Genomic DNA, 24,724 nt, shown 5'->3' on the forward strand with positions numbered 1-24,724 from the left:
GAAGGTCGGTGGTTCTACCCAGGTGCTAGCTCGTGATGTAATACTGCACGGAGGGGCACCTGGGGTCTTCCTCAACCATCAAAGCTGGAAAGTCGTCATATGACCTTGTGTCGGTGCGACGTTAAACCCAACCAAAATAAAATAAAAAAACTGACTGAACACATATAGTTAATTCACGTTGAATGATCAATATCTAATTGAAAACTAAATATGCGCACCTTCCCCTGGAGCATGTTGAGATTGAAGCCTCCTATGAACTTTTGCTGAATTTCAGGCAGTGTTTCTAGGAACTATTCCTGACTGATGATGCTATAGTTTTTTAATGATGAATCGTCAAAGAGCACATCGGTGAAAAATCATCTAACCGAAACAAAAAAGATGATATGCGCTCTGGACAGTAAAGCTTCCTATGAAGTTCGGCTAAATTCTAATCAGTGGTTGCTGAAAATTACTCCAGACAAGAATTGTACTATTATGGTATACTATTCCATTGTTGAATTATCAAAGGCTAATAACTATGTATAAAAACATCCGACCAAAACATTAAGATAATATGCACATCTCCTTTCAATGAAGATTTTTTTGAATTCCAACCAATGGAGAAATACTCTGGACAAGAATTGTACTATAATAAACTGTTGATTAATCAAAGGGCAATGACTCAATGGAAAATCATCCTACCAAAACACGAATGTAATATGAACATCTCTTCTTAAGAGTAAAGCTTCCTACGAAGTAACAGTGTTTGCTGAAAATATTCCGGACAAGTATTGTATTATAGTATGCTTTTGTTGAATAATCCAAGCACAATAATTAATTGAAAAATTACCTGACCGGAAGTTGATACAGTTGTAATATGTGCATCTCCTTTTTAAGTTTCAGTGAATTCCAACCGGTGGTTGCTGAGAAATACTCCGGACATGAATTGTACTGCATTTGTAAATAATATCACTGTCGGATTATCAAAGGGCAATAACTCTGTGAAAAATCATCCGACTGAACATAACGACAATATGCGCATCTCCTCTGAGAAATACTCCGGACAAGAAATGCGGGACGGACGGATGGACGAAGCGGCGACTATATGATTCCCCTTCGGGGAACATAAAAACTAATCTAAGCATTTCATCATTTTCTGACTCATATGGAAAATCATCTGCGTTAATGTTGAAAAAAGAGTGCTCGTTTTCATACCTCAGGCAAAAAATGAAACGAAATAACGGCAAATGAGACAAAATATACAACCTCAGTCAAACATTTACCTACTTAAACGTCAGACACTTGTCAAAATTTAAACCTTTGAAAATGGAAAAAAATGAAATCATACACAGTCAAACAACATAGACAACCTCAGTCTAGGATCACCTATTTAAAGGTAAGAAAATGGGAAATCAAAAGAAATCTTGCAAAATGAAACAATTCAAAGTATTTCGAGGCCATACCTTCAAATATTGTTAGGCAGTTTGAATTTTAGACGTAATGTGATTTTAAAAGAATAAGGTGAGCCAAGCGGTCTTAGATGCATTTTTTTAAATACTGTTGTGTACTGACTGAAAGATTGCCTTAGAAATGTACTTCGATAGTCATATCAACACACTGAGCTATACTGCATATATCATATGCATAGAAGTAACTAAAGGTAAAAACTGTTGTAATTATTTATGAAACAAGTTATGTTGACAGTGCACATGTCTAATCACACTGGTTTTTTTGACTCGCCTAAACATCATTTTAGATGATTTCAGAGACTCGTCTTTAAAGTTCAAATAAACCATTCCACTTGTCACAGAGCCGTTTATAATTCTTGTTCCCGGAGTTAAATATCGCCCGTTGAGATTTACATATGAGCAAGTTTTATACCACCAAGCGCCATGACATTTAGCAGCACAATTTCCTCCGCCTAGATCACGATCGCGAGTGGAGAATGGTAGATTGTAATTGTACGATAAACCTTTGCCACTGTCACCTGTGAAATATACGACAACCTTTCTGTATCATAGGTAATCAACTGAATGGCATACACGCAATTTCAGTTCCGCTTATATACTAAAAGCGGTGATTCCTAATCACTTGTGGTCATCATGTACTTTTCATATATATCTCATATAATAAGTGATCCCCGAGGCTGGGCCGCTTTTCACCCAAGGGAAATAATTCGAACAATCTTGTTAGAGATCAACTAGGAAATGATGCAAAACAATAGCAATGGCCTAGGCCTTGAACTTTCAGACAAGATGATTTTATGTTTTGTTCCAATATAAGTTTAAGTTAAACTTGGGACCCCCAGGCCAGGGCCTCGTTTTACCACAGGGGCATGATTTGAACAAATTTGTTAATAGACCACTAGGCAATGTAACAAACTAAAGGCCTTACAGTTTCTGGCAAAAAAGAGTTTTCATTTTATTCTATATAAGTCTGGGTGGGGCCTCTTTTCGACTTAAGGGCTTCACTTTAATAATTTTGGTAGAAGACAACTAGGCAATGCAACGTACAAAATATTAAAAGCCTATACCTTGCAGTCTCAGAGAAGAATATTTAAAAAAAAATACTGTATGATTCTATGTAAAAATCTGAAACCCAGGGGGAGGACCTCTTTTCACCCCAGGGTAATAATTTTAACAATCTGGTAGAGGACTACAAGTCAATGCTACATACCAAATATCAAAGGCCTAGGTCTTGTGGGTTAAGACAAGAAGACTTTTTTTTATATACAATTCTATATAAACCATGCAATTCCATAGGCGGGGCAAATTTTGAACCTAGGAGAATATTTGAACAATCTTAGTAGTAAATGACCTCTAGATGATACTACATACCAATATCAAAGCCCCCCCCCCCCCCACAAGGTCCTGTGGTTTTGAACAAGAAGATTTTTCAAAGTTTTCCCTTTATTTATAAGTCTATGTTAACCATATGACTGTCAGAGCGGGGCCATATTTGACCATAGGGGATAATTTAAACAATCTTGGTGTGGTGGGCCTCTAGATGATGCTACATACCAAATATCAAAGTTATAGGCCCTGTGGTTTTGTACAAGAATGTGTTTATATTTTTCCTGATATAAGTGTGCGTAAACCATGTGACCCCTAGGGTGAGGCCATAGTCGACCCTAGGGGAATAATTTGAACAATCTTGGGCCACTAGTTAAAGCTACATACAGCACATGTTTTCTCATACATGTAATGAAAAATGTTTTGAAAATATACAAGGATTTAAGAAAATGAGTGATATTATGAGTAATATTATAATACCTTTCATAAATTTAATGGCATCTTGAATTAACAGATAACCTTAATTTGTTACCAGGCAGGAAACATCACGGTAAATGAAAACGACATCTTTCTTTTGATTTGACATTGGACATTTTACTAGAAAGTCATTATCCTTAGAAAGTGCGTGTGCGTATTCAAATTATAACAAGGGTTAAATAATTGAAAAAAGATGAGCTGACAACATAATTTTCGTTTTTTCTATATGTCAGTTATCCTTTAGGAGTACTCTTCCCTATTACATTAATTTCATTGTAAAAAGTATATATACTCAGTTCTTTGCGATTTTGATTGTCTGTATTCGTGTGAACGGACGTATACATTTGTTTATTATTATATTCATGTTTTACATCCTTCAATTCCTTGGTCGAAGTTAATTTGAACTGGAAACATATTTGTAAAGAAAGCGGGACCTGTTACGTTATGTGAAAGGATATGATCGGTGACTAAATATCTATTTGCTGATGTAGTGGTACCATAATTGTTATAGAAATTGACATACATGTAGTCGCAAAAACTCTGAACACAAAAATCAGTTATATAATAATAATGTAACAAAATTTTGCAACTCCAACATGCAGCCGTATTACCTGCCGTGCCTGTTCCTTTGTCTATACGAATATGTCGATTACCAGCTACAAGATAGAAGTTCTGAAATATTTCAAAAGCTGTAGAGCCGTCTGCTGCAGACAGGTCTATTCGTAACTCAGTTTTACCTTGCAATGACATCTCGTCGATATACTTCAATCCTAAGTAACAAGATATAGAGGATAAGTTTCTGCAGTAGTTTGGCCAGATTTTGCGACGGTTTAAATCTACTGTTGCAAGATATTTAACTGTAATTCATTTTCATGCAAGTGTCAGTTAATTTCTGAATTCTTTTTTTTAAATTCAATAATTTATATGCTATATTCTTGACAAGTTTTTTGTCTTATAATTTTATATCTATATTTTTCTTATGATGATAGTGCATTTTAGGTTCTTGTTAGTGACATAATATCATCGAAGATTTACTTACCAAGCCAGAATTCCGTCGATAAATTTCCAAAGCCATTTTCGTACTGTGCATTGGTGTTAAAGAAGTCAACAGAGCCGTCATAACGGTACTGAAATACCTGTAATTCAAACGCATTACGGCAATAAAAATAAATTTGTTTCACACGTTTTAAGAGTATATCGATATTGAAAGCAGTATTCTAGGTTATGTTGTACACGTCTATAACAATCTGCCTTAAATTTATCATTTACGGTATTATTTCAATTTGTTTACTAATGTTTCACAACGCCTCCTGATAATGAATGATTCAAAATTTATATTCTTGTATACCGGATGTAGGTTGTCGGTGTTTTCCCCATGAACACCATCCGTCACTCTGTCTGTCTGTCAGTCATGAATCTGTATCGTGCATATCTCAAAAAAATCTTATAGTGTCGGTCAGAATGGGAAGTTGTGCACCTGCTGTAACATTTTTAATTGTATTTCACACAGGCACACCAGAGTTACGGTCACTGACTTGATCAAAATATGCATAAAATAGACATTATCTACGATTTTGAAGCATTATATGTGTATCATTCAGCATGGATATTTGTGCATGATATTTAACTTATTCAAAAATATGCATGAAAGAGCATTACATATGCACTTATAAAAGAAACGGCGCAGTCTGGTCAGGATCCATGCTGTTCTTTTTAAAAGTCTATTGCAATGAGAGAAACCATTAATTTATGTTGCATATATGTTAAAAAATGTTTGACCTAGAGTTATGAAACCATTTAGAAACTTTATTCAGCATGTAAATTTAGGCATCTGAGTTCAGTGTTCTTGTATTTTCTGGTCCTTTGGGGTCACGGAGTCCATTCAATATATGTGTAATAGAGTTCCGCTTCAGCCGGTGCTAGGGGTGTGAGAGGTGTTGCATATTTCATTATCTATGCTGAGCAGAATAAATCAAACCGAGTCTGCTATTATTCTGCGTGGTTGCGTTCTATGCTACAAGGAATTGTTTTACAGATTTCATTATTGTGGATTTAAATCTCCAAGATCAGAGATATGAGTCCATTAAAAATATGCTTTAAGTGCATAATCGTTTTTGTTGCATGTGTCTCTAAAAGTATTTGACCTACAATCATATTGGCTTATGTGGTCACGTGATTGGGTGTGGACCCACATTTTCAGTGCTCCGAAGTTTGTTTGTAAATGTTATGGAATACATAGTGGTTATGGACAACACTTTTTTATTGGAATATGTTGTGTGGCTAATAATGAGCTCATCAAGAACGAAAAAAGTGAAAAGGCGTAAAAAGGGAAGTAGCATTGGGGATGAATATGTTACGCTCAGTAATATAACCTTGCCTATTATCTTATTTTGTTTCCCCAAAAGGTATCACTCTGTATAGAAAATAACTATATGGATTGAATATAGGGTATTTATTTAAAAAAAAAGAAACATCTGAAAACAAAGTGACATTAAACTGTACAAAAAATAAGAGTTATCTATGTCCAGATGACAATAAGCTGCCTACACATAAGTTATTAGAGAGTACAAAAGTACCTTACTAAAACAGTAATCACCAAATTAACATTCCGATAATAGAAAAGAAAACATATGTCATCATCAGATACAATGGAAATGTAAATCTTGATCAAATATGTACAAATGTTATACTAGAAAAGGAAATATTGTCGAAATGAATCTACACATTTTTAGATTAGCAGTTAGCAAATAGAGTTAATGTATCTTAAGAGAACTTTATATTTCCTATATAATTAAGTATCTCACAGAGTTTAAATTGAAAAACATATCTGATATTCGCTTTAATTCTGTTTTCTCCACTTTGCATGATGAATTGAGGATTAAGTTAATAAACTTCAACCACTTCTTCTTTTTCAGCTCAGCACTTTTGTATTTCTTTGAAGGAAGTATGTCTCCCTTTTGTATTACATTAGTTTTTCCACATGCGTTGTCATAATATAGCCAATTTCATGCGTGACCTCTATAATCGTATTATGTAAATCATAGGTAAGTTTAACAATGTACCTGTAGTGTATATAACTTTTCTGTTCTGTTATGTTCTGTTCTTCTTATTAAAGCAATAGAGCATAGTTAACGGCATGTCAGGCTGTGTACCTGGAGTTCTGTTTTTTTTCTCAGTTAGACCAGGTTTATGGTCATAATAGTTTAAACTACACAGAGTGTAGCTTAAACGTGTATGTAAAAATATCTTAAAGTATAATTCACATAAAGTCATTAACCGGAAGTGGTGGGGGTATAAGTGCTCTACGGACACACATTTAGTTTACTTGTGACCTAATCATATTGTTACAGTAATAAAAGTTATAAAACTGGTACTTTGGAGGAAACCTTAACAGATGTCCGTTCACATCAGCAGGTAGAACACAAGACTTTAGAGTAATCACTCCGTGATTATTTGACAAAATACAAAGTATATAAAGTCTTTTGACACCTTTCGTGAGCAGATGCCAGTAAACATGCATGCACATAGTTAGACAGGTCCATCCTATCACAATATCACCGGACGTTTATGCATACCTTAAATGTTATTGAAGAACGGTATTTAGACAATTTTACACAAAAAAAACAAACAAATGTTCTGTAAATTCGCAAATGATATACCGTCCATCCACCTCCATCTGTGTCCATATCGCAATAAACTTGTATTTTCGCTTTAGACTTCCACAAAGTGACATTATAAATTCCGCTTAATGATGTATTAGACTCTAGGTGAATAATATCATAGCAGTCACTTACTGTAAATATAAAGATAAATATTATATTTTCACTTTCCTGATTTTCCATATAATTTTATATTTAACAGATGAAACTTGAAGGACAATATATAAATATTTATATAAAGCAGAAAAAATATTCTGAAATTAGTGTTCAAAGGGTTTTTATAATGCAGTCAATTGACCGATTACAGGTTATTTTCGTAAAAAAATTCATATGAAGATGGTACTAAAACATGTGTCTGCACAACGTTTAACCGTTTGATAAGAAACATGTCACTATATTAATCACAAATGTGCTGAGATAGCCGTAGATCTCAAAGAGTCATCCAGATATGGAACAATGTGGCAGTCACTGTTTCGTTTGGAACATTTCTCATCAAATAATGCGGAAATGTAAGTAACAGAACGGCAGCTAACTGAGCAGTAGGTGGAAATAAAGAAAATCCATCATCGCTTTGGAATAAAATTCTATATGTTTTATACAATTTAAATTTCCTTTGCCATGGTACAGGTGCAAGGTAGATTTTGATTTTCGATATTGATGTGTGTGTACAAGTTTTCTTCGCTTATCCTGCATGTGACTTTTACAAAAGACGTGTCTGGTACCCTTAGTACTGTTAAACAGTAAAACATTTTAAAACAAGGAAGAAGTAAGAAGATATGAGAACATTTCCCTATCATCCAAATTTATATAGTTTCCTCGCGAATTTCCGCACCATCTAAGACTGTCATGATTTTCGGTATAAATGAATGGAAATGCATCCCCTTTCGAATGGTACTTTTTAAAATAAATATATGATATAGTTTTGACATCGTAGCGCTCCCTAGCGGCAACAGTAAATTTGCACAATTTTAGCGTTAACCGTTCTTGATTTTGACATATTTTATCCGACTTTGCCGATAAAACATTCATTTGATTATACAAATATTCTATTTTTCATTGTATCTATTTTTGAAAGAACTTTAATAAACTAAAACGATTATTCGGTGCAACCGGCCACAAAATCTATTATGACGTCGGAGAAGTTTGCTTCGTTCTTTTTTCTTTTTTTTTACATACCGAACAATATTATTTTAAATTTCATGAAGTCTGATATTAAGAATGAACAAACCAAATGGGAACTATGTAAATTAGAAATCAAGGAGCAAACAATCATTTTTTTCTAGAAAAGTAGCACATGACCGACAAACTCGTCTTTCTAACTAAGAAGAAGAATTAAGTATCTTGATATAGCAGAAATCCAATGATATTAATAAACGCAGATTTTTTCAAACTGAATAAGAAATAGAAGAAAATTATAACTTTAAAGCACGAGGAGCACAAATTCGTTCGAGAGTTAATATTTTAGAACAAGGATAAATAACGACAGAATTACTGATAAAGATGAAATCTTAAAAGAGAAGGTTAAGAAAAAAAAAAATATATATATATATACTCGTAACTAAGATGAAAGTGATTTGAATATTTGGACATATCTGGACTCAATGATATTAGAAAATAAATTAACACCTAATCTTGCAAATGTCTGTGAAAGTGTGTGTGTGTGGGGGGGGGGGGGGGGGGGGGGGGGGTTAACGTCTTTTCAACAATTTTTCAGTCATATGAACGACGGTGTCTACTTGTAGCAGTGAGCACAATGCCCAACTTTATAGTGCTGCCTCACTGGAATATCACGCCGTAGACACGTGGCATGATACCCCACCCTGTCACATTTTACTGACACCGGGCTTACCAGTCCTAGCACTATCATCTTAATGCTGAGCGCCATGCGAGGAAGCTACTAGTACCAGTTTTTACGTCTTTGGTATGACGCGGCCGGGGATCGAACCCACGACCTCCCGTACTCAAAGAACTTACTTATGATGAATGCACTCAGGCTATTAATGAAATGAATCTTAACAAAAGTCCAGGTTTATACGGATTGACCGTTGAATTTTATAAAAAATTCTAGTATCTTACAGGAAATTTAGTAATAAATTCTTTGAATTATAATCACAGAAATGGGGAATTATCAATATCCCACAAACAAAGAGTATTTTCATTGATCTATAAAAAGGTGACCAAGAGAATATTGAAAACTGGAGGCCTGTATCTCTTTTAAATGTAGAACTTAAACTTGCGGCAAGAGTTTGAGCCAAACGTTTACAAATTGTAATCCCGAAAATAGTTTAGATCAACAAGGCTATATTAAAAATAGATACATTGGCTAGAACATAAGACAAATCCAAGATATAATAGACTATACTGATAAGTTAGATACTGATGGAACAATTCTATTCCTAGATTTCAGAAAAAACTTTTGACACGTTTGATTGGGTTTTTGTTTAAAACTTTAGAAAAATTTGGCTTTCAGGAATCTTTTTTAAGATGGGTTAAAATATTTTATACTAATACATCTGCATGTGTTACCAACAATGGATTGATTTCCGACTTCTTTTCTTTACCACAAGGCATAAGAAAAGGCTGTCCATTATCAGCTCTTCTTTTTATCATTGTAGTCGAAATACTGTCAATAAAATAAGATCAAACAAAGACAATGATGGAATAACTGTAAAAACTGATAATTCAGAACAAATAAAATTAACACAACTAGCGTATGATTCAACCTTTTTTTCAAACATCACAATGAAATTCCTATTGCAATCACCGAGATTGAAGAATTTGACAAGTTTTCAGGTTTGAAATTAAATAAAAGAAAAACAGAAGGCATATGGATAGGAAAACAGAAGAATAATACATGCACAAATATTTACGATATAAATTTTACAAATAATTACGTGAAAGCTTTAGGAATGTATTTTGGTAACAACAAAGAAGAATGTAATAACCTCAAATGGAATGAAAAAATTCTGCAATGCCAAACACTTGTCTCAGACTGGAGCAATAGAAATTTAAAATTTTGTACTGAAATCTTTAGCTTTACCTAAGATCACGTATTTATTGCAAAACTTAGAAGTACCAAAATATATCATTAACCAGATTAACGCCATATTTTTTAGGTTCTCTGGAATGGCAAAAATGATAAAATTAAACGTTCAATTACAATTAGCCATAAAAGTGATGGAGGCCTTGATATGGTAGATATTGATTCTTTTTCGAAAACAATGAAAATTAAGTGATTAAAAAATTTGATTTCTGCTGAAAAGGCGAATTGGAAGGTTGTCCCTGCTTTTTTCCTAAGTCAATATGGAAAGAATTTCTTAGTATTTAGGATGATTTAGATTCTATGAAATCACTACCACAGGCAGAACTTTTATCTCTACCTGCCTTTTATAAAATTTGTGCTAAAATATGGATAGAGTTCAACAGATCTCTCCGCGACAATAATAAACTATAAACTTTTGATAAAATAAGACAACAGTAAATACGGGGTAACAGCTTTATCAAGCATAAAGGAAATGTGTTATATTCAAAAAGTGGATAGATTCTTATATACTTTATGTGCCCCCATGAGTGGTGGGGGCATATAGATTTGCTCTTGTCCGTGCGTCCGTCCGTGCGTGCGTCCGTCCGTGCGTGCGTGCGTCCGTCCGTCCGTCCGAGGTTCGTGACGCGCCTAGCTCAAAAAGTATTTGATATAAATTGATGAAACCTTGCATGAGCCTTTATCATGCTATGAACTTGCGCACCTTCTATTTTTCGTCTGGCTCCGCATTTTCGCCTTGTGACACGCCTAGCCCAAAAGTATTTGATATAAATTGATGAAACCTTGTATGAGTCTTTATCATGATATGAACCTGCTCACCTACTATTTTTTATCTGGCTCCGCCCTCTATTTTTAGAGTTATGGCCACTGAAATAGTAAAAAATGCACATTTTTACCTTGTGACAGGCCTAGCTCATAAAGTATTTGGTATAGATTCATGAAACCTTGCATGAGTCTTTATCATGATATGAACTTACGCTACTCCTATTTTTCATCTGGCTCCGCCCCCTATTTTTAGAGTTATGGCCCCTGAAATAGTCAAAAATGCACATTTTCACCTTGTGACACGCCTAGCTCAAAAGTATTTGATATAAATTGATGAAACATTGCATGAGTCTTTATCATGATATGAACTTGCGCACCTCCTATTTTTCATTTGAGTCCACCCCCTATTTTTAGAGTTACGGCCCCTGATATAAAAAAAAATGTGCACATTTTCACCTAATAATGCGCCTCACTCAGAAAATATTTAATGTAAATTCATGAAACCTTGCTTGAGTCTTTATCATAATGTGACCTTGCACACTTGGCATTCTTCTTGAGAATTTAGCATTTATTACAGAGTTATGGCCCATGAAATAGCCAAAATAGTGGATTTTTTGTTTCTGATGCTCATAGCTCAAAAAATATATGGTATAGAATAATGAATCCTTCTCATATTTTTTTGAGGCTATACCCCATTAAGACTGCAGACATTTGAATTATTTCACCTTATTTGTGACAAACGTACCAATGGGGGGGGGGGGGGGGCACACCCTGTGTCCTACAGACACATTCTAGTTGTTGATGATTTATTGTCAGAAAAAGGTGAACTTGATGTAAATTGAATACTTAATAGTCTCAAGGTAAAAATTAACTGGATACCAGAAATAAACATTTTGAAAATACGCAATTCCAAAGGAATGGAATATCATTTTAAAACAAAATACTCTTATCTGACTAAAGTTAGCACAAATTTAACCTTTTCTGATGTAAAAAGGAAACCATTTACTGAAGTTACCAACAAGGATATATACATGTTACTTCTTAGTAAGATAATTGAATCACCGTATATTCATAGGTATTGGGAAACACAACTTGGTTATCAAATAAACTGGAAAGCATTTTACTATTTTTTAAACAAAATTATTCCTGATATCAAAATCAAACAGCTAAAATATAAATTAATCCATCGGATTGTTGCTACAAATCTTTTTACTTGGAAAATGATAGATAGCCCGAACTACCATCATTGTAATTGTATTGAAGATAGTCGTCATTTCTTCATTGAGTGCAGTTATTTATCAGATTTCTGGAAAATCAATCATGAAGTACTTTGTAAATGTGGTTTAAATAAATCGGTGAAAAATATGAATAACATAGTAATTGGTTACAAAATTGATTATAAAGAATACCAGGATATTAATATTTTGCTCCTGACAGTATAATTACATACTGTATTTACAAGACATATTTCTTTAGTGAACGAAGACAGAAATTTATTAATATGATCGAAATATTACACAGTGATATATTAATTTCGGTTAAATATTTGTCAAGAAATAAAAATTATAAATTGCTATTTCTTAATAAATTTCTGACTGCAGTAGCTAGGCTATAGCGAACAGACATGAAAAATAAAAATGATTGAAAACCGGAAATAAACAGCATAATCGCTGATGACGTCAGAGTAACGCCAGCACTTTCACGCGCTTTCATGTACATGAATAAACACAAATTATTTCATTTGTATGATATTCATGGATACGATAAAAAGAAAATATATAATAGCATCATTAACATTTACCAATTACTAAAAGATAGTAGACTTATATTTACTCGATATTAGGTACTAGAGCTACATGTACATGTATTAAGGTATTTCATGTCAATAATAGTGAACGGAAATCAGTCACGGTCACGGTAACGGTCATACTATCCTAAACAAATGTGTGTGTGTGTGTGTATTTACGTTTATTTACCCTCGCCACCGGGTATTCCCATATGGGCGAGCATTCGTCTAACATCATTATGATCTGCAATTATGTTCTTCTAAAGTTACGTCTAACGTTGTTATCATCTTCTATAGTATTTGTCTTCTAAGATTGTCGTCCTCTAAAGTTATGATCATCTAATATTGTTATATTCTCATGTCATCTCACGGCACTAACAGTGGGTGGTCCTACTTTTGATGACGTCATTATGTAGTTCGGTCTTCTAACTTCTGGTTACTAAAATTAAATAAAACGTCTGGTCGATCCATCTGTAGCTGACCAATATGCCCGAATCCCCGATGTCCCGACGTCGTACATGTCTTCATCCCATCGTCGACATCCAGCTGAGGTTAAACACATTTCGGAAAAGGGTCTCACATGGGAAAAACCCCTCAGGGATGGAAATGCGGTGTCGAGTCTGGAGGGTGTCATGGGACCCCGAGCCATCAGTTTTCAGCAGCGTGCATAGCGTTGTTCATCTCCCCGAGAGACTGTCTTGCCCGAAGTGTTGACATCTAGAAGTCTTCATCCCATCGTTGACAAGTCCGGTTGGTGATAACAAAGGTGTTACTCCGGTGTCAATTCAAGGGAGTGTCCGCCAATCTCAGCACCCCGGTTCCCGGCGAAAGGTCTAACGCCACATCAGATGATCAGCCGCACATGGATCGATTGTTGTTCCCTTTCTAAGGCCACTACCACCGATGTCAGTCATGTGTCGTTAACTAGGTCATGTGACAATATACGTGACAATATACATGTTGACCCTGTTAGCGACATATGTTCCCTCTCTACGACAAATGTGCTAATTACGCGTGATTAACAATGGCAAACAGTCCAGTTTACCAAATTTCCAGTTGTAAAAAATAAAGCAGGTGCTAAAATGGACAGTATGAAATTATAGGTATAATTTACACTTTAAACCGTATGTATGTCGCAATACAATGTATGTCAAAACACCCTACTTTTTAATCTTAATGTGTAGTCTAATATAACGTTGTTGTAATAAATATTTGAACATTTATTTTATGTTAGTATTGATGCCTGTTCACATAACATGCAGTCGAGCAAGGTAAGGGGAGAAACTGCAACATATCTTACAGTCATAATGAAGCACTCTCTAAAAAGAAGATAGAAATAACCGACAAAGTATAAACACAAATTACGGTCATTCTTACCGACGTACATTTTGGCTTAGGATTTAACGCCGTGTTTCAACAGTATCTCAGCAATATACATGCTTGCCTTACCATCTCTCCAGGAAAGGACCTGTAATAGACTCGCAACTTTCTCACATAAAAGTTCATGGTCGGTCCGGAGTGTGAGAGTGTGCCCTTTTCAAACGTTAGTCAAATAGTGTTCGCTATACAAATTGTGTCCGTTATACAAACCTCTGTTACAAGGAACTAGTTTTCTATACGGATATAAGGAACATCGGTTATAAGGAACAATTTTTAGAGGTCCCAAGCTGTTCCTTATCAGCGAGGTTTACTGTATGTTCATTATAATGTACCGATAAAATGTAGGAATTTATATATTAATAGTACACAAAAATAATGTTTTGATTGCTTGAGCAGTCAAGAGGTAAGGGTGTTTTTCAATGTTCCCGGTTCCTGTTTATATATTTAAATTGACGACTATAAGTTCTTCGGTTTTAGAAATTGAGCATAGGTTATTATATTTTCTCCTAAAATGATTTCGCAGAAAAGTAACCAAGACCATATAACCATTTTATTTCATGCGTGATCAATTATAAAAATAAGATGAAATTTGTTAAAATTGTGTTCAGAAGTTGATGCAAATATCATTCACATAGCTGTTATTGATACCAGGTCTGGGAAGACTTTTGATACTTACATCTATCCCCAAAATGGTGTGATTCTACAAGCAATAACAAAACATACAAATGTTGAAATCCATAGAAAACATGTTCAATAACTACAAATAATCATTATCAACGGATATCCGAATAGCTTTAATTAACGATTTAACTTTTAACAACCATTCGAAAAATTAGTTATAGTTGCACCTAACGTTTTATGAATTTTTGTAAAACGTCTAACTGTCGAAGGACTTTGGGAGAAACTTACTTTATTTCAACAAGAACATTCCGACAGAAAAAAGGAAGGCCGGATACAAACGGGTTAATCTTGTTAAAAGATATCGTAGGGCCTGTTTACAATAAGCACAGCGCTACAATACGCACAGCTGTTGAGAAGTTTAAAGAAAAATAATGAAAATATATTCCATTAATTTATTTTAAAAGAAATCAAAACAAGATTGTAAATGAGAAGAAGTATGCGAAATGTTGCGAACAATTTATTTCTAATGGAATCTGTAAAAAGATCCTTTCGAGGCATAGAATTCAAATCGGAATGTGAAGGCCTATATGTTTTATTTTCGAAGTTATTGTCTGCACGAAAAAGAAACATGAAAAGATGATGTGAAGGATTTTGAAGAGTAGTTCAGGACAGTCACTAGGATACAATTTTTACAGGAAAATCATGTGAAAAAAAATTGTAATAAAATACATTTAGTTACTTAGTATTATTTTCGTTTAACTAAGCCACTTGTTTAAATTAATATTAAAATGATATTTATAAATGATTCAATATAAAGAGCGTACATTACACTCATCTGCCTAAGTTTTTTGACGTTAAATTGTAGTAAAATTACGGCGGTAAGCTTTGTTGGGAAATGTAATAGCGAGAAATCTTATGCACTGACCCCCCATTTTATTCCCTTTATCAGTTTGTTTATAAATGTTGCACACAATGAGGAAATATGAAAACAATTCACCGTTTAGAAAACGTTTAAAAAAGCTTTTTTGCCATTCTATCTGACGAACGAGGCAAACATTTCCGACCTCAGAATAGTTTTTGCGGCCGGTTGCACCGAATAATCGTTTCAATTTATTAAAGTTCTTTCAAAAATAGATGGAATGATAAAAAAAGAATATCTGTATAACAAAATGAATGTTTTACCGGCACAATTGGATAAAAATTGCGAAAATTATGAGCGTTTAACGCTAAAAATGGGGGAAATCTATTGTTGCCACTAAGGGGCGCCACGACGTCAAAACTATATCATATATTTATCTAAGAAAATGCACAATTTGAAAGGGAATGCATTTCCATTCATTTATATCGAAAATCGTCACAGTCTGAGATGGTGCCGAAATTTGTGAGGAAAGTAGCAAGCCACGTTAATATCTAAGACAATGAGTTAAAGGATACCTGGTGTACATCTCGGACTCTTCGTCCATCTGCCGCGATTGGAGCATGTAACGATGTTGGTTCCATTCATATAAAACCCTGGATGACATGCAATTAAAGCAGTTCTATTATAGATTGTTCCACTGATGCTGTCAATTGCGCCATTTTCAGGTATTTCTGGTAACCCGCAAGGATATAGTTTACAAATAGGTAAACCCCATTTTCCGTCTCTGCCACACTGGACCGTATTTGAACCAATTAATATATAACCTTCCTTACATGTCACATATATAATACTTCCAAACGTTGGTTCTTTGTACCCTCCTATGATGCCATTTTCTATTTTTGGAGTACCACAGTCTTAAAATAGATAATAAATTGTTATACAGTGGACTTCTTTCACTCGAACTGAGATATTTTAAAAACCAGCTTTTGCCCGAAGTAATCATAAGGCCCCGCCAACATTCCTAAGTCGTGTATCGTACTACAGATATAGCCCGAACAAGTATTGCTTGTCTCGTCGAATTCGAGCGAACGAAGTCCGACTGCACTTAAACAAATCATTTTGGTAACAAATGAATGAAATAACCGTATTAGTAGCCCGACGTCTAGAAACAATGAATATCAATATAAATGCTCTCATCATTGATTGCATCTGATTACTATATATATTCATTTAAATTTTAAGATATTTACAAATGTGATCAAATTGTAAATTGTGTGTGCCGAACACAATTTTTCTTCTTAAAGACTTCAATAGAGCATAGAAGATATATATATTTGTTTTTTTTTTCAGAATGTTAAACAATTTTATATTGAAAAGTCTGTCCTCTCTAGTTAAAAAAGTTTTAATAGTATACAAATATACGTGCATTTCTGCAATTTACATTCTTTATTCAAATTAATGGTGGCCTCGAAATGTATAATCTTACTAATGGATACCGTTCTTTGGATTGTTAATGTGTGTTTAAATATCTGGTTTCTGCTCCAGATGAGTTTGATCCAGCTTAGTTTAACAGGAGGGAGGGGGGGGGGGGGGGGGGGGGGGTAATCTACAAATGTGCTTAAGCTACCTATTGGTTCACATGCAGGAATCCATGTCCAGCTTCCGTTCCTGAGGCACGTTATTACTGAACTTCCTTCCATTAGAAAACCCTCGTCACATTCCATTCGAGCAGTTGACTCAAAACTTGTTCCACTCAATGTTACTAATTTACGATTTTGTGGAATTGCAGGTATTCCACAAGACACCGGATTACAGACCGAGGCGTTCATCCATTTTCCATAAATGTCACATCTTACAGTCGAATTGCCAATTAGGATGTATCCGTGGTTACATAGTACAATAAATGTATCTGTGCTATTTTGTCTTGTGATCACGCCGTTTGTTATATTAGCTGGTACTTCACAATCTTAAAGAAAAGCATCTTCATGTATCAATTTCTGAATCAAATGCAATCCTTACTTTGTCCCAATATCTTCCTTATTTAGACATTTGATTGAATACATGATTGAAACGAAGGTTCAAAGACGCGTATATGTGCATAAAGTGCTTTTAAACATATGTAATAACGGATAAATATAGCATAGAAACTTTTAACGCACAACTTAATATACATAAGGGAACTTTCCTTCAAAATTCAGAATTAGAAGAATTTGTTTAAGGAGAGTTCGATCTTTATAAAGAATTAAGATATATCTGTGAAAACTGAACGGAGGAAAACTGAAAATTTCTGACTTATTCCTATTGACTCTAATCTTATCCACATGTGTTAGGTACATGTACGCTGTCAAACTTGGCCTATTACGGCACTTTTTGGGCGTAATTGTCTCACGTCATTTTCACTGTTTCTCCCAGGTATGCCTGTTTTAATTGGAAGCGGACACGTATGGAATTGATATATCTTTAGAAAATTAAAGATTTAATGATCTGTGAGGTACTTTAAGATTATGGAATATTATATCGTCAGCCTTGCATAAAGCGTAACATATAAATTTGCTTGGAAATTGTCCGTTTATTGAATACAACTGCTTTACAAATCGAGGAAATTTGTTTAATTTCCAATTATAAATGCGCAAATGTACTTACTTGCGTTTGATTAACAAAACGTGTATGTAACCGATGTCGTTACTTTTTCAGTAAGACTAATGCCGATGTCGTTACTTTTTCAGTAAGACTAATGTTCTCCCCCCCCCACACACACCCCCGCACCCCCCGCCCCCCACCCCCCCCCCCGCCCCCACCCCCGCCCCGAGCTAAAACGTGACGTTATTTGGCGGTATTCTAAAGTTAATTCGAAGGTTTCGGACGATTTCAGAAAACATGCACAATGGAGCATATTGTCGAGATATAAGTTGAATGAAAGCATATACTAGAATATAAACATAGCATAAAATTTGAATTATAACAGAAAAAATAAGTCCTGACTCGTTTTGAGCTGGAATTTTCGGTTTTAACTTTAATGATAATTTTTTTTACGTATTCGATTTTAATGAGTGATTAAATCTTGCTCAACTTGATCAGAATTCGATTTGAATGTGGGATTTACGGTGTTCTGGCAGAGCCAGCGCCTACCCAACATAAATGAGAAACACGAAGATACGGCAGTGACGAAGCACGACAGTACAATGACAACAGGATTGTGATGACAGTCCTTCCTTTTTTAGTTTAATCCACTGAAAAAAATCTTTTAGGCGATATTGTTTGATAAGACTTTTTTTCCATTACATATCAGCTGCCGCTGCAAATTTCTACTTGCGAGCTGATTCTCTGAAACATTATCTGTGAATTGAAACGCACCTTCTACATTAAGTTGCTTTTAGACCAACCCTTGCAAATCGATATACGTTTAAGAGTGCGAGTGCATCTTTGACATCACTGGGGGCATAATATGTCTCTTGCAAGAACTCCGAGTGCAATGGAAATAGGTTATTTCCGTTTTATCTTTTCTGTCTGATATAAAACGGAAATAGGGGGCCTCCGTGGCCGAGTGGTTAAGGTCGTTGACTTCAAATCACTTGCCCTTCATCGATGTTGGTTCGAGCCTCACTCGGGGCGTTGAATTCTTCATGTGAGGAAGCCATCCAGCTGGCTTACAGAAGGTCGGTGGTTCTACCCAGGTGCTCGCTCGTGATGAAATAAAGCACGGAGGGGCACCTGGGGTCTTCCTACACCATTCTTTACTTTTTTATACAGATACAATCTGTCTTCCAATGCTCAGTTATGTTTTACATTGATATCGTACATGTATGTACAGTCTCGTCGTGCTTTAGATAATTTTTAAAAAGAAACATTTATTATTCCATCAAATGCTAATGAAGTTGAAGGAGATTTGTGTCTTATGGCGCGCTGTTTATCAAGAGTAATTCCATTATTATCCTGTGTTATTTACTTAAGATTACGTTTTCTATACTTAAGATACATAGCCAAATGAGCGAAACACAGTCAATACACATTAATCATAAATTCAAAATCAAGTACCATCCAACACAATGGAGATAATAGCAACTTTCGTAACTTTCTCTTTTTTTATTAGAAACGATCGAACATAGCCAAATGGGCGAAACACAGTCAATATACATTAATCATAAATTCAAAATCAAATACCATCCAACACAATTGAGATAATTGCAACTTTCTCTGTTTTATTAGAAACGATCGAACATAGCCAAATGGGCTATAAATGTTCATCCTTAAGCAGTAATCATAGATTTAAAATCCAGTTACAATCCAATACAAAGGATAAGGATGGCACCCTTTTTCCTAAGCCAGTACCGGCTGATACAGTCAGACATTAGCACTTGGGCTAACTATAGATTAAGATCTGAAAGGCTAACTATAGAGTAAGATCTGAAAAACAGCCATCCTTCTACAAATGACAATACGTTATAACTACTTTTTTGTAGGAAGCCAACTTGCTTTATATTTATTCATTTGATTGTTTTATTACAATATTCTTCTATAAAAACCATATACATTAACCATCAGGACTAGAAACAAACATACTGCAAGAAACGGTGGTATATTGAAAAGTGAATCTAATTATTTTCCTCACATATGCCGACTTAATTACCTGATCCGTGCTCATGAAAATTTAATTTGCTTAATATATATGTGAAATGGAAGTTTAATTACTTCACTTAGAAGAAAATACTTTTCAGCGAGAAAAAATCAGAAAAAGTTGCTTAAACTCACTATTTGTAAGTAGGTTCGCGTGGGAAACCATATAATTACCTACATAAATTGCAAGACATATTACCGATTTAATAATTCATATTACCTTCGAATATCGACCTGCTCTTTTACCTCTCGTTTAAGTGTACCCCTTCCAGTAACACACAAATAAACACCTCAATATTCCAATATTCCAGGATTAAATTTTAGCAGGTCACAAAACAAATAGTCATTATGATAACTGCAAAGTATAATAGAAAAGCTATTTATCAAACTAATGTTTAAATCCTTCGGTAATTACACAGATATGTCCGTACAATAAATACAAACTATATTAAAAATAAGCAAATGATACCAGCCCACCTCCCTGCTATATAAACTGCATAACTTACAGATTTAAATCAGTCAACAAAAATCTCAAAATACTATTTAAGTATTCTCTCACAATATCTAAATGGACATAGAATCACTAAGTCCATATATTAAACATAAACAAGTATAAACAATCGAGAATTCCTTTGATAAGAAGCAAAATCAACCCTCGCATCTATTTGCAAACGGCCTTCTTCTTTCATGTGCAAAACTGAAAGGACCCAAAAGGAGATTAAGTCGCAACAAGTATATTAATATACCAACAAGACATAAGCTAAAACGGGCCCTTAAAACAGGATAAGAGCTCCTTCAGTAACAGTTTTTGAATGGTAATCATTAAAAACACACTACTTTATGTCAGTATATGCTTTCATTTAAAGTATTTCATGCGACAAAGTTAATGTCGACAATATGCTCCATTGTACAAGTTTCTGAAAGGTCCGAAATCTTCGACGTTACTTTAAGAAACTGCAGAATAACGTCGCGATTTAGCTCGAGGCGGGAAAAGAAAATGGACGATCCATGCAATACTTTGGTAATAAAATGCAAGTAAATATACTTAAGCATTTAGGATTAAGATTAAACAAACTTCCTCGACTTGTAAAAAAGTTGTATTCGAGATAAGGCATTTTTTACTGTAAAAGTTACGCTTGATGTAAGTCTGACGCTTCTATATTTCATAATCTTATTACAAGATGTAGATAAAATGTACGTTGTAATTGTAAGCCGATAATTGAATTTTTCAAAAGGTTACATTTATAATGCAGCATTAGTCCTATTTATAGTTTTATAGGGTAGATTACTGCAAAATGTCAACACAATTCATTAGAGTGTTGTCAGTACGGAAACAATTGTACACAATTATCTAACTTTATCTGTGTTATCACTTTGATAAATAAGGAACTGCCCATATTTTACCTACACTCTTAATTTTAACAAGTTTTCAATGGAAAAATACACTCATACATTTCTTGGTCACAGTGTCATTTATTAAGTTATACCTTGTGTACATGTAGGACTCTCCGTCCAATTGCCGTGACTGGAACAGGTAACTACATCTGTTCCATTTATGACGTACCCAGCGTGGCATTTGATCAATGCGGTTTTATTGAATGTAGTTCCCTGTATACTAGCAATAGCTCCATTGGCGGGAATTTGTGGTAAGCCACAAGTAACAACATTGCAAGTAGGTATTGTGCTCCAGTGTCCTTCAATACTACACTGAACGGTGTCTGATCCTTTCAGAGCATAACCATCGTTACACGCTATCTGTATTTTACTGCCATAAAATGTGCTCGTAGATCCTATGATGCTACCATATGTTATGTTCGGTATTCCACAATCTAAAAAGCAAATAAGTTTGATCTGCTGTTATGAATTATAAAAGTACTTATCAAACTCGACAAAGGTCAATGAATGTTACCGTTCGAAACTTGATCTTAGAAATCAGTCTTATACAGTCTTATGAAAACATGACAAAATTATGTGCGCCAGATTACTTTAAAAGAAAAAGTATATATTACGATTTTCGCAGTAAATTCTAAGACTCCTTTTTTAATGTGTATTCATGTTTTACAACTAATGAAGCAAAAGTACGACAATAACTCGAAGTATCAGGAGAATCAAATTGTTGATTTATGTATTTAAGGTATCGTGCAATTTTAGTGGGTTTAAAAAGGAATTGTTTTCGTTCATTCTCAAAGAAAATAAAAAGAAAGGAAGTCATTTTTACAATTGGAATTGTAGTTCATGTAAGTTCTCTATAATGTTCTGCAAGATCACGTTGCAAATTTGAAAATTTGAAATAAAATCCTCACTACATACAGGCATTTAAAAAATGTCTAGCAAAAAGTGGACCTATAGGGAATGCATACTTTCGTGTTGACATAAACTTAAAACTTCATTACCTATCTGAATACATCTCGGAATCATTGTCCAACTCGCATTGTTTTGACAAGTCAAAACAGGATTTCCTGCCAATGAATATCCTTCGTCACATTTCACGGTGGCCATAGCGTTAAATCTCGTTCCATTTATTTTAAGTAACATTCCATTGCGCGGTATTTCTGGAATCCCGCATGACAAATATTCACAGCTAGGTAAAGCTGTCCATTTACCATTTAAACTACATTTGATAATCCTTTCTCCAGTAATTATATAGCCATCATTGCACTGTACAGAAAATGTATTGCTACTACTGTGTCCACTAATCCTACCGTTTTCTATACTTGGAGGAGGGCCACAATCTACAATGAATACTCAGACATAAAACGAATTGTTAAGCAGGTTAAGCATGAGTGATGATTTACATATCCATAGATTTAGATAAAGGGTAAAAGGAGGAATTTTCAGACTTTTCAGTTTGTTTTAACGTCGCACCGACACAATTATATATCATATAGTGACTCTCTATTTTTATCACAAGAGTGCACATGGTATAACAACTGACCTTCAATTAGCCAGCTGGATGGCTTCCTCGCATAAACAATTCGGTGCTGCCAGAGTGAGGCTGGAACCAACAACTATCTATGTGATACAAATGATTTCAATGTCAGCGACCTTGATCACTGGCCAAGGAGGCCCCTAACTTTTAAGTCATAGATTATATATCATATATTTGGAATAAGGGTTTTAACATGACTTGACTATTAAGATGAACACCGTTTGTCTCTAAACATAGTTAAACAAATAAAAAAAAAATGAAATGTAGCAATATTAAAAATAAAACTAATTAAAAACATAATAAAAACATAAAAGAAACATTTAAAACATAATTATTTAATCCTCGAATGCTCTTTGAAATATCACATAAATAACTTTTTTTATTGAAAAACAAGCGGATTTGTGAGAGCATTATTACCTAAATCTAACACAAAGTAGTCGCATTAAGTCAATGCTACCGGGAAAATTGAGTTCAGCATATTTGTTTTCATAATCACAGAAAAGATAAGTTAACTTTGAATTTAAATTCAAAAGTATTTTGCACACAGCAAATACTAACTAGATGATAAAAAAGGAATAACATTAGTAAGATAAAATTTCACAAAAATAAATACCTATCAGTTGACAGGTTGGCAGTGTAGTCCATTTCCCATTCATATCGCAGCTAAAAGTACTTTCGCCAGTTAACCGGTAGCCATTGTTGCACCTGACGTAAAATATCTTTGTAACTGTCACTCCAATAATTTCACCATTCTCTAAACTGGGGGGAACACCACAATCTGGATGGGAAAGAAACGCAAAACATGTCAGTTCGTGAAAATGCAGTGTAAATGATGTTTAATAGAGCAAATGCGAACTAATAAAAATATTTCCCTTTTTCAATTTTTCATGTCTTTTGAGATGCAAGAAGTTAAACTAAGCAATCTAATAAAGTTGGAATTAACAATTTGCTCTGCTAAAATTCAAAACAAAACGTATAATATAAGTCGTGTCTTAATAAGGCACAGACACCTTGTACGCTGTTAGTTATGAAACCACATATATGACATTACAACTTTTGGACATGTTATTGTTTGCGAGAGTAATTTAAAGTATTTTCACCGGTCACATTTAACTGAAGGTAAATCTGCATGTCTGACACGTGAAAAAATCTAAATAAAGTTTTAAAATTCACTTTGAAGTCTACGGCTGACTTCAACCCTGGGCAAAGTTCTCAATGTTATTCGACTCTATAATAGATACATGTTTATTTATGATTATGATAAATTCAATTACAATTTATATTAAAGAAACTTGTCTTTTCGCAAAATAAGTTTCAAACAAATCTGTAAAAAATATCATTTGGAAGCAAAGAATGCAACCAAGCAGAATAGCAGACTCGGTTTGATCTTGTCTGTTCATGAGAGTTTATGAAAGCAGCAACACCTGTCACGCCCCATAGCACTGGATTAAGTCATGCTTTTATCAAAATTTGTATAATAGTGCGTGCAGTACGTACTACTTTCATGCAGGAATTAAGAATTATATATGCTATTCTAGCTGCTTTCTTGTAAACGAATACAAAAAATAAAAAAAAATTTTCACATGGTGAATATACAACGGAATCTTGCCCCATTTTCCATTGATTAAAATTTGTATTTTTCCTGCCCTATCAATATATAGCCATCCAGCAACTACTAGAAAGAGTGTTGTTTTTTGTGCTCGTAAACCTTTGATTTTCCATTTGTTTTTAGGGAAAAAACCCCCCCCCCCCCCCCCCCCCGTCTGAAACCAAAATAAGAATTTTAAGGCGTTAAATTCTAAGCGTAATTTGTTTTTTCG

General features: G+C 34.4%; 1 protein-coding gene across 1 annotated transcript; it reads right to left on the reverse strand.

Moving 5' to 3' along the window:
* Positions 1–1,354: 1,354 nt before the first annotated feature.
* Positions 1,355–23,673, reverse strand: LOC123542734 (CUB and sushi domain-containing protein 1-like). Its single transcript, XM_053532769.1, has 9 exons — positions 23,518–23,673; positions 22,369–22,707; positions 21,463–21,804; positions 16,989–17,327; positions 15,937–16,275; positions 6,908–7,041; positions 4,288–4,384; positions 3,860–4,018; positions 1,355–1,966 (listed from the first exon to the last, which is right to left on the reverse strand). The coding sequence occupies exons 1-9, from the start codon at positions 23,558–23,560 to the stop codon at positions 1,656–1,658; spliced, it is 2,103 nt and encodes a 700-aa protein (XP_053388744.1). The 5' UTR covers positions 23,561–23,673; the 3' UTR covers positions 1,355–1,655.
* Positions 23,674–24,724: the final 1,051 nt, after the last annotated feature.

The sequence above is a fragment of the Mercenaria mercenaria genome, unplaced genomic scaffold (genome assembly GCF_021730395.1).
Source record: "Mercenaria mercenaria strain notata unplaced genomic scaffold, MADL_Memer_1 contig_1759, whole genome shotgun sequence".
NCBI lineage: Eukaryota > Metazoa > Mollusca > Bivalvia > Venerida > Veneridae > Mercenaria > Mercenaria mercenaria.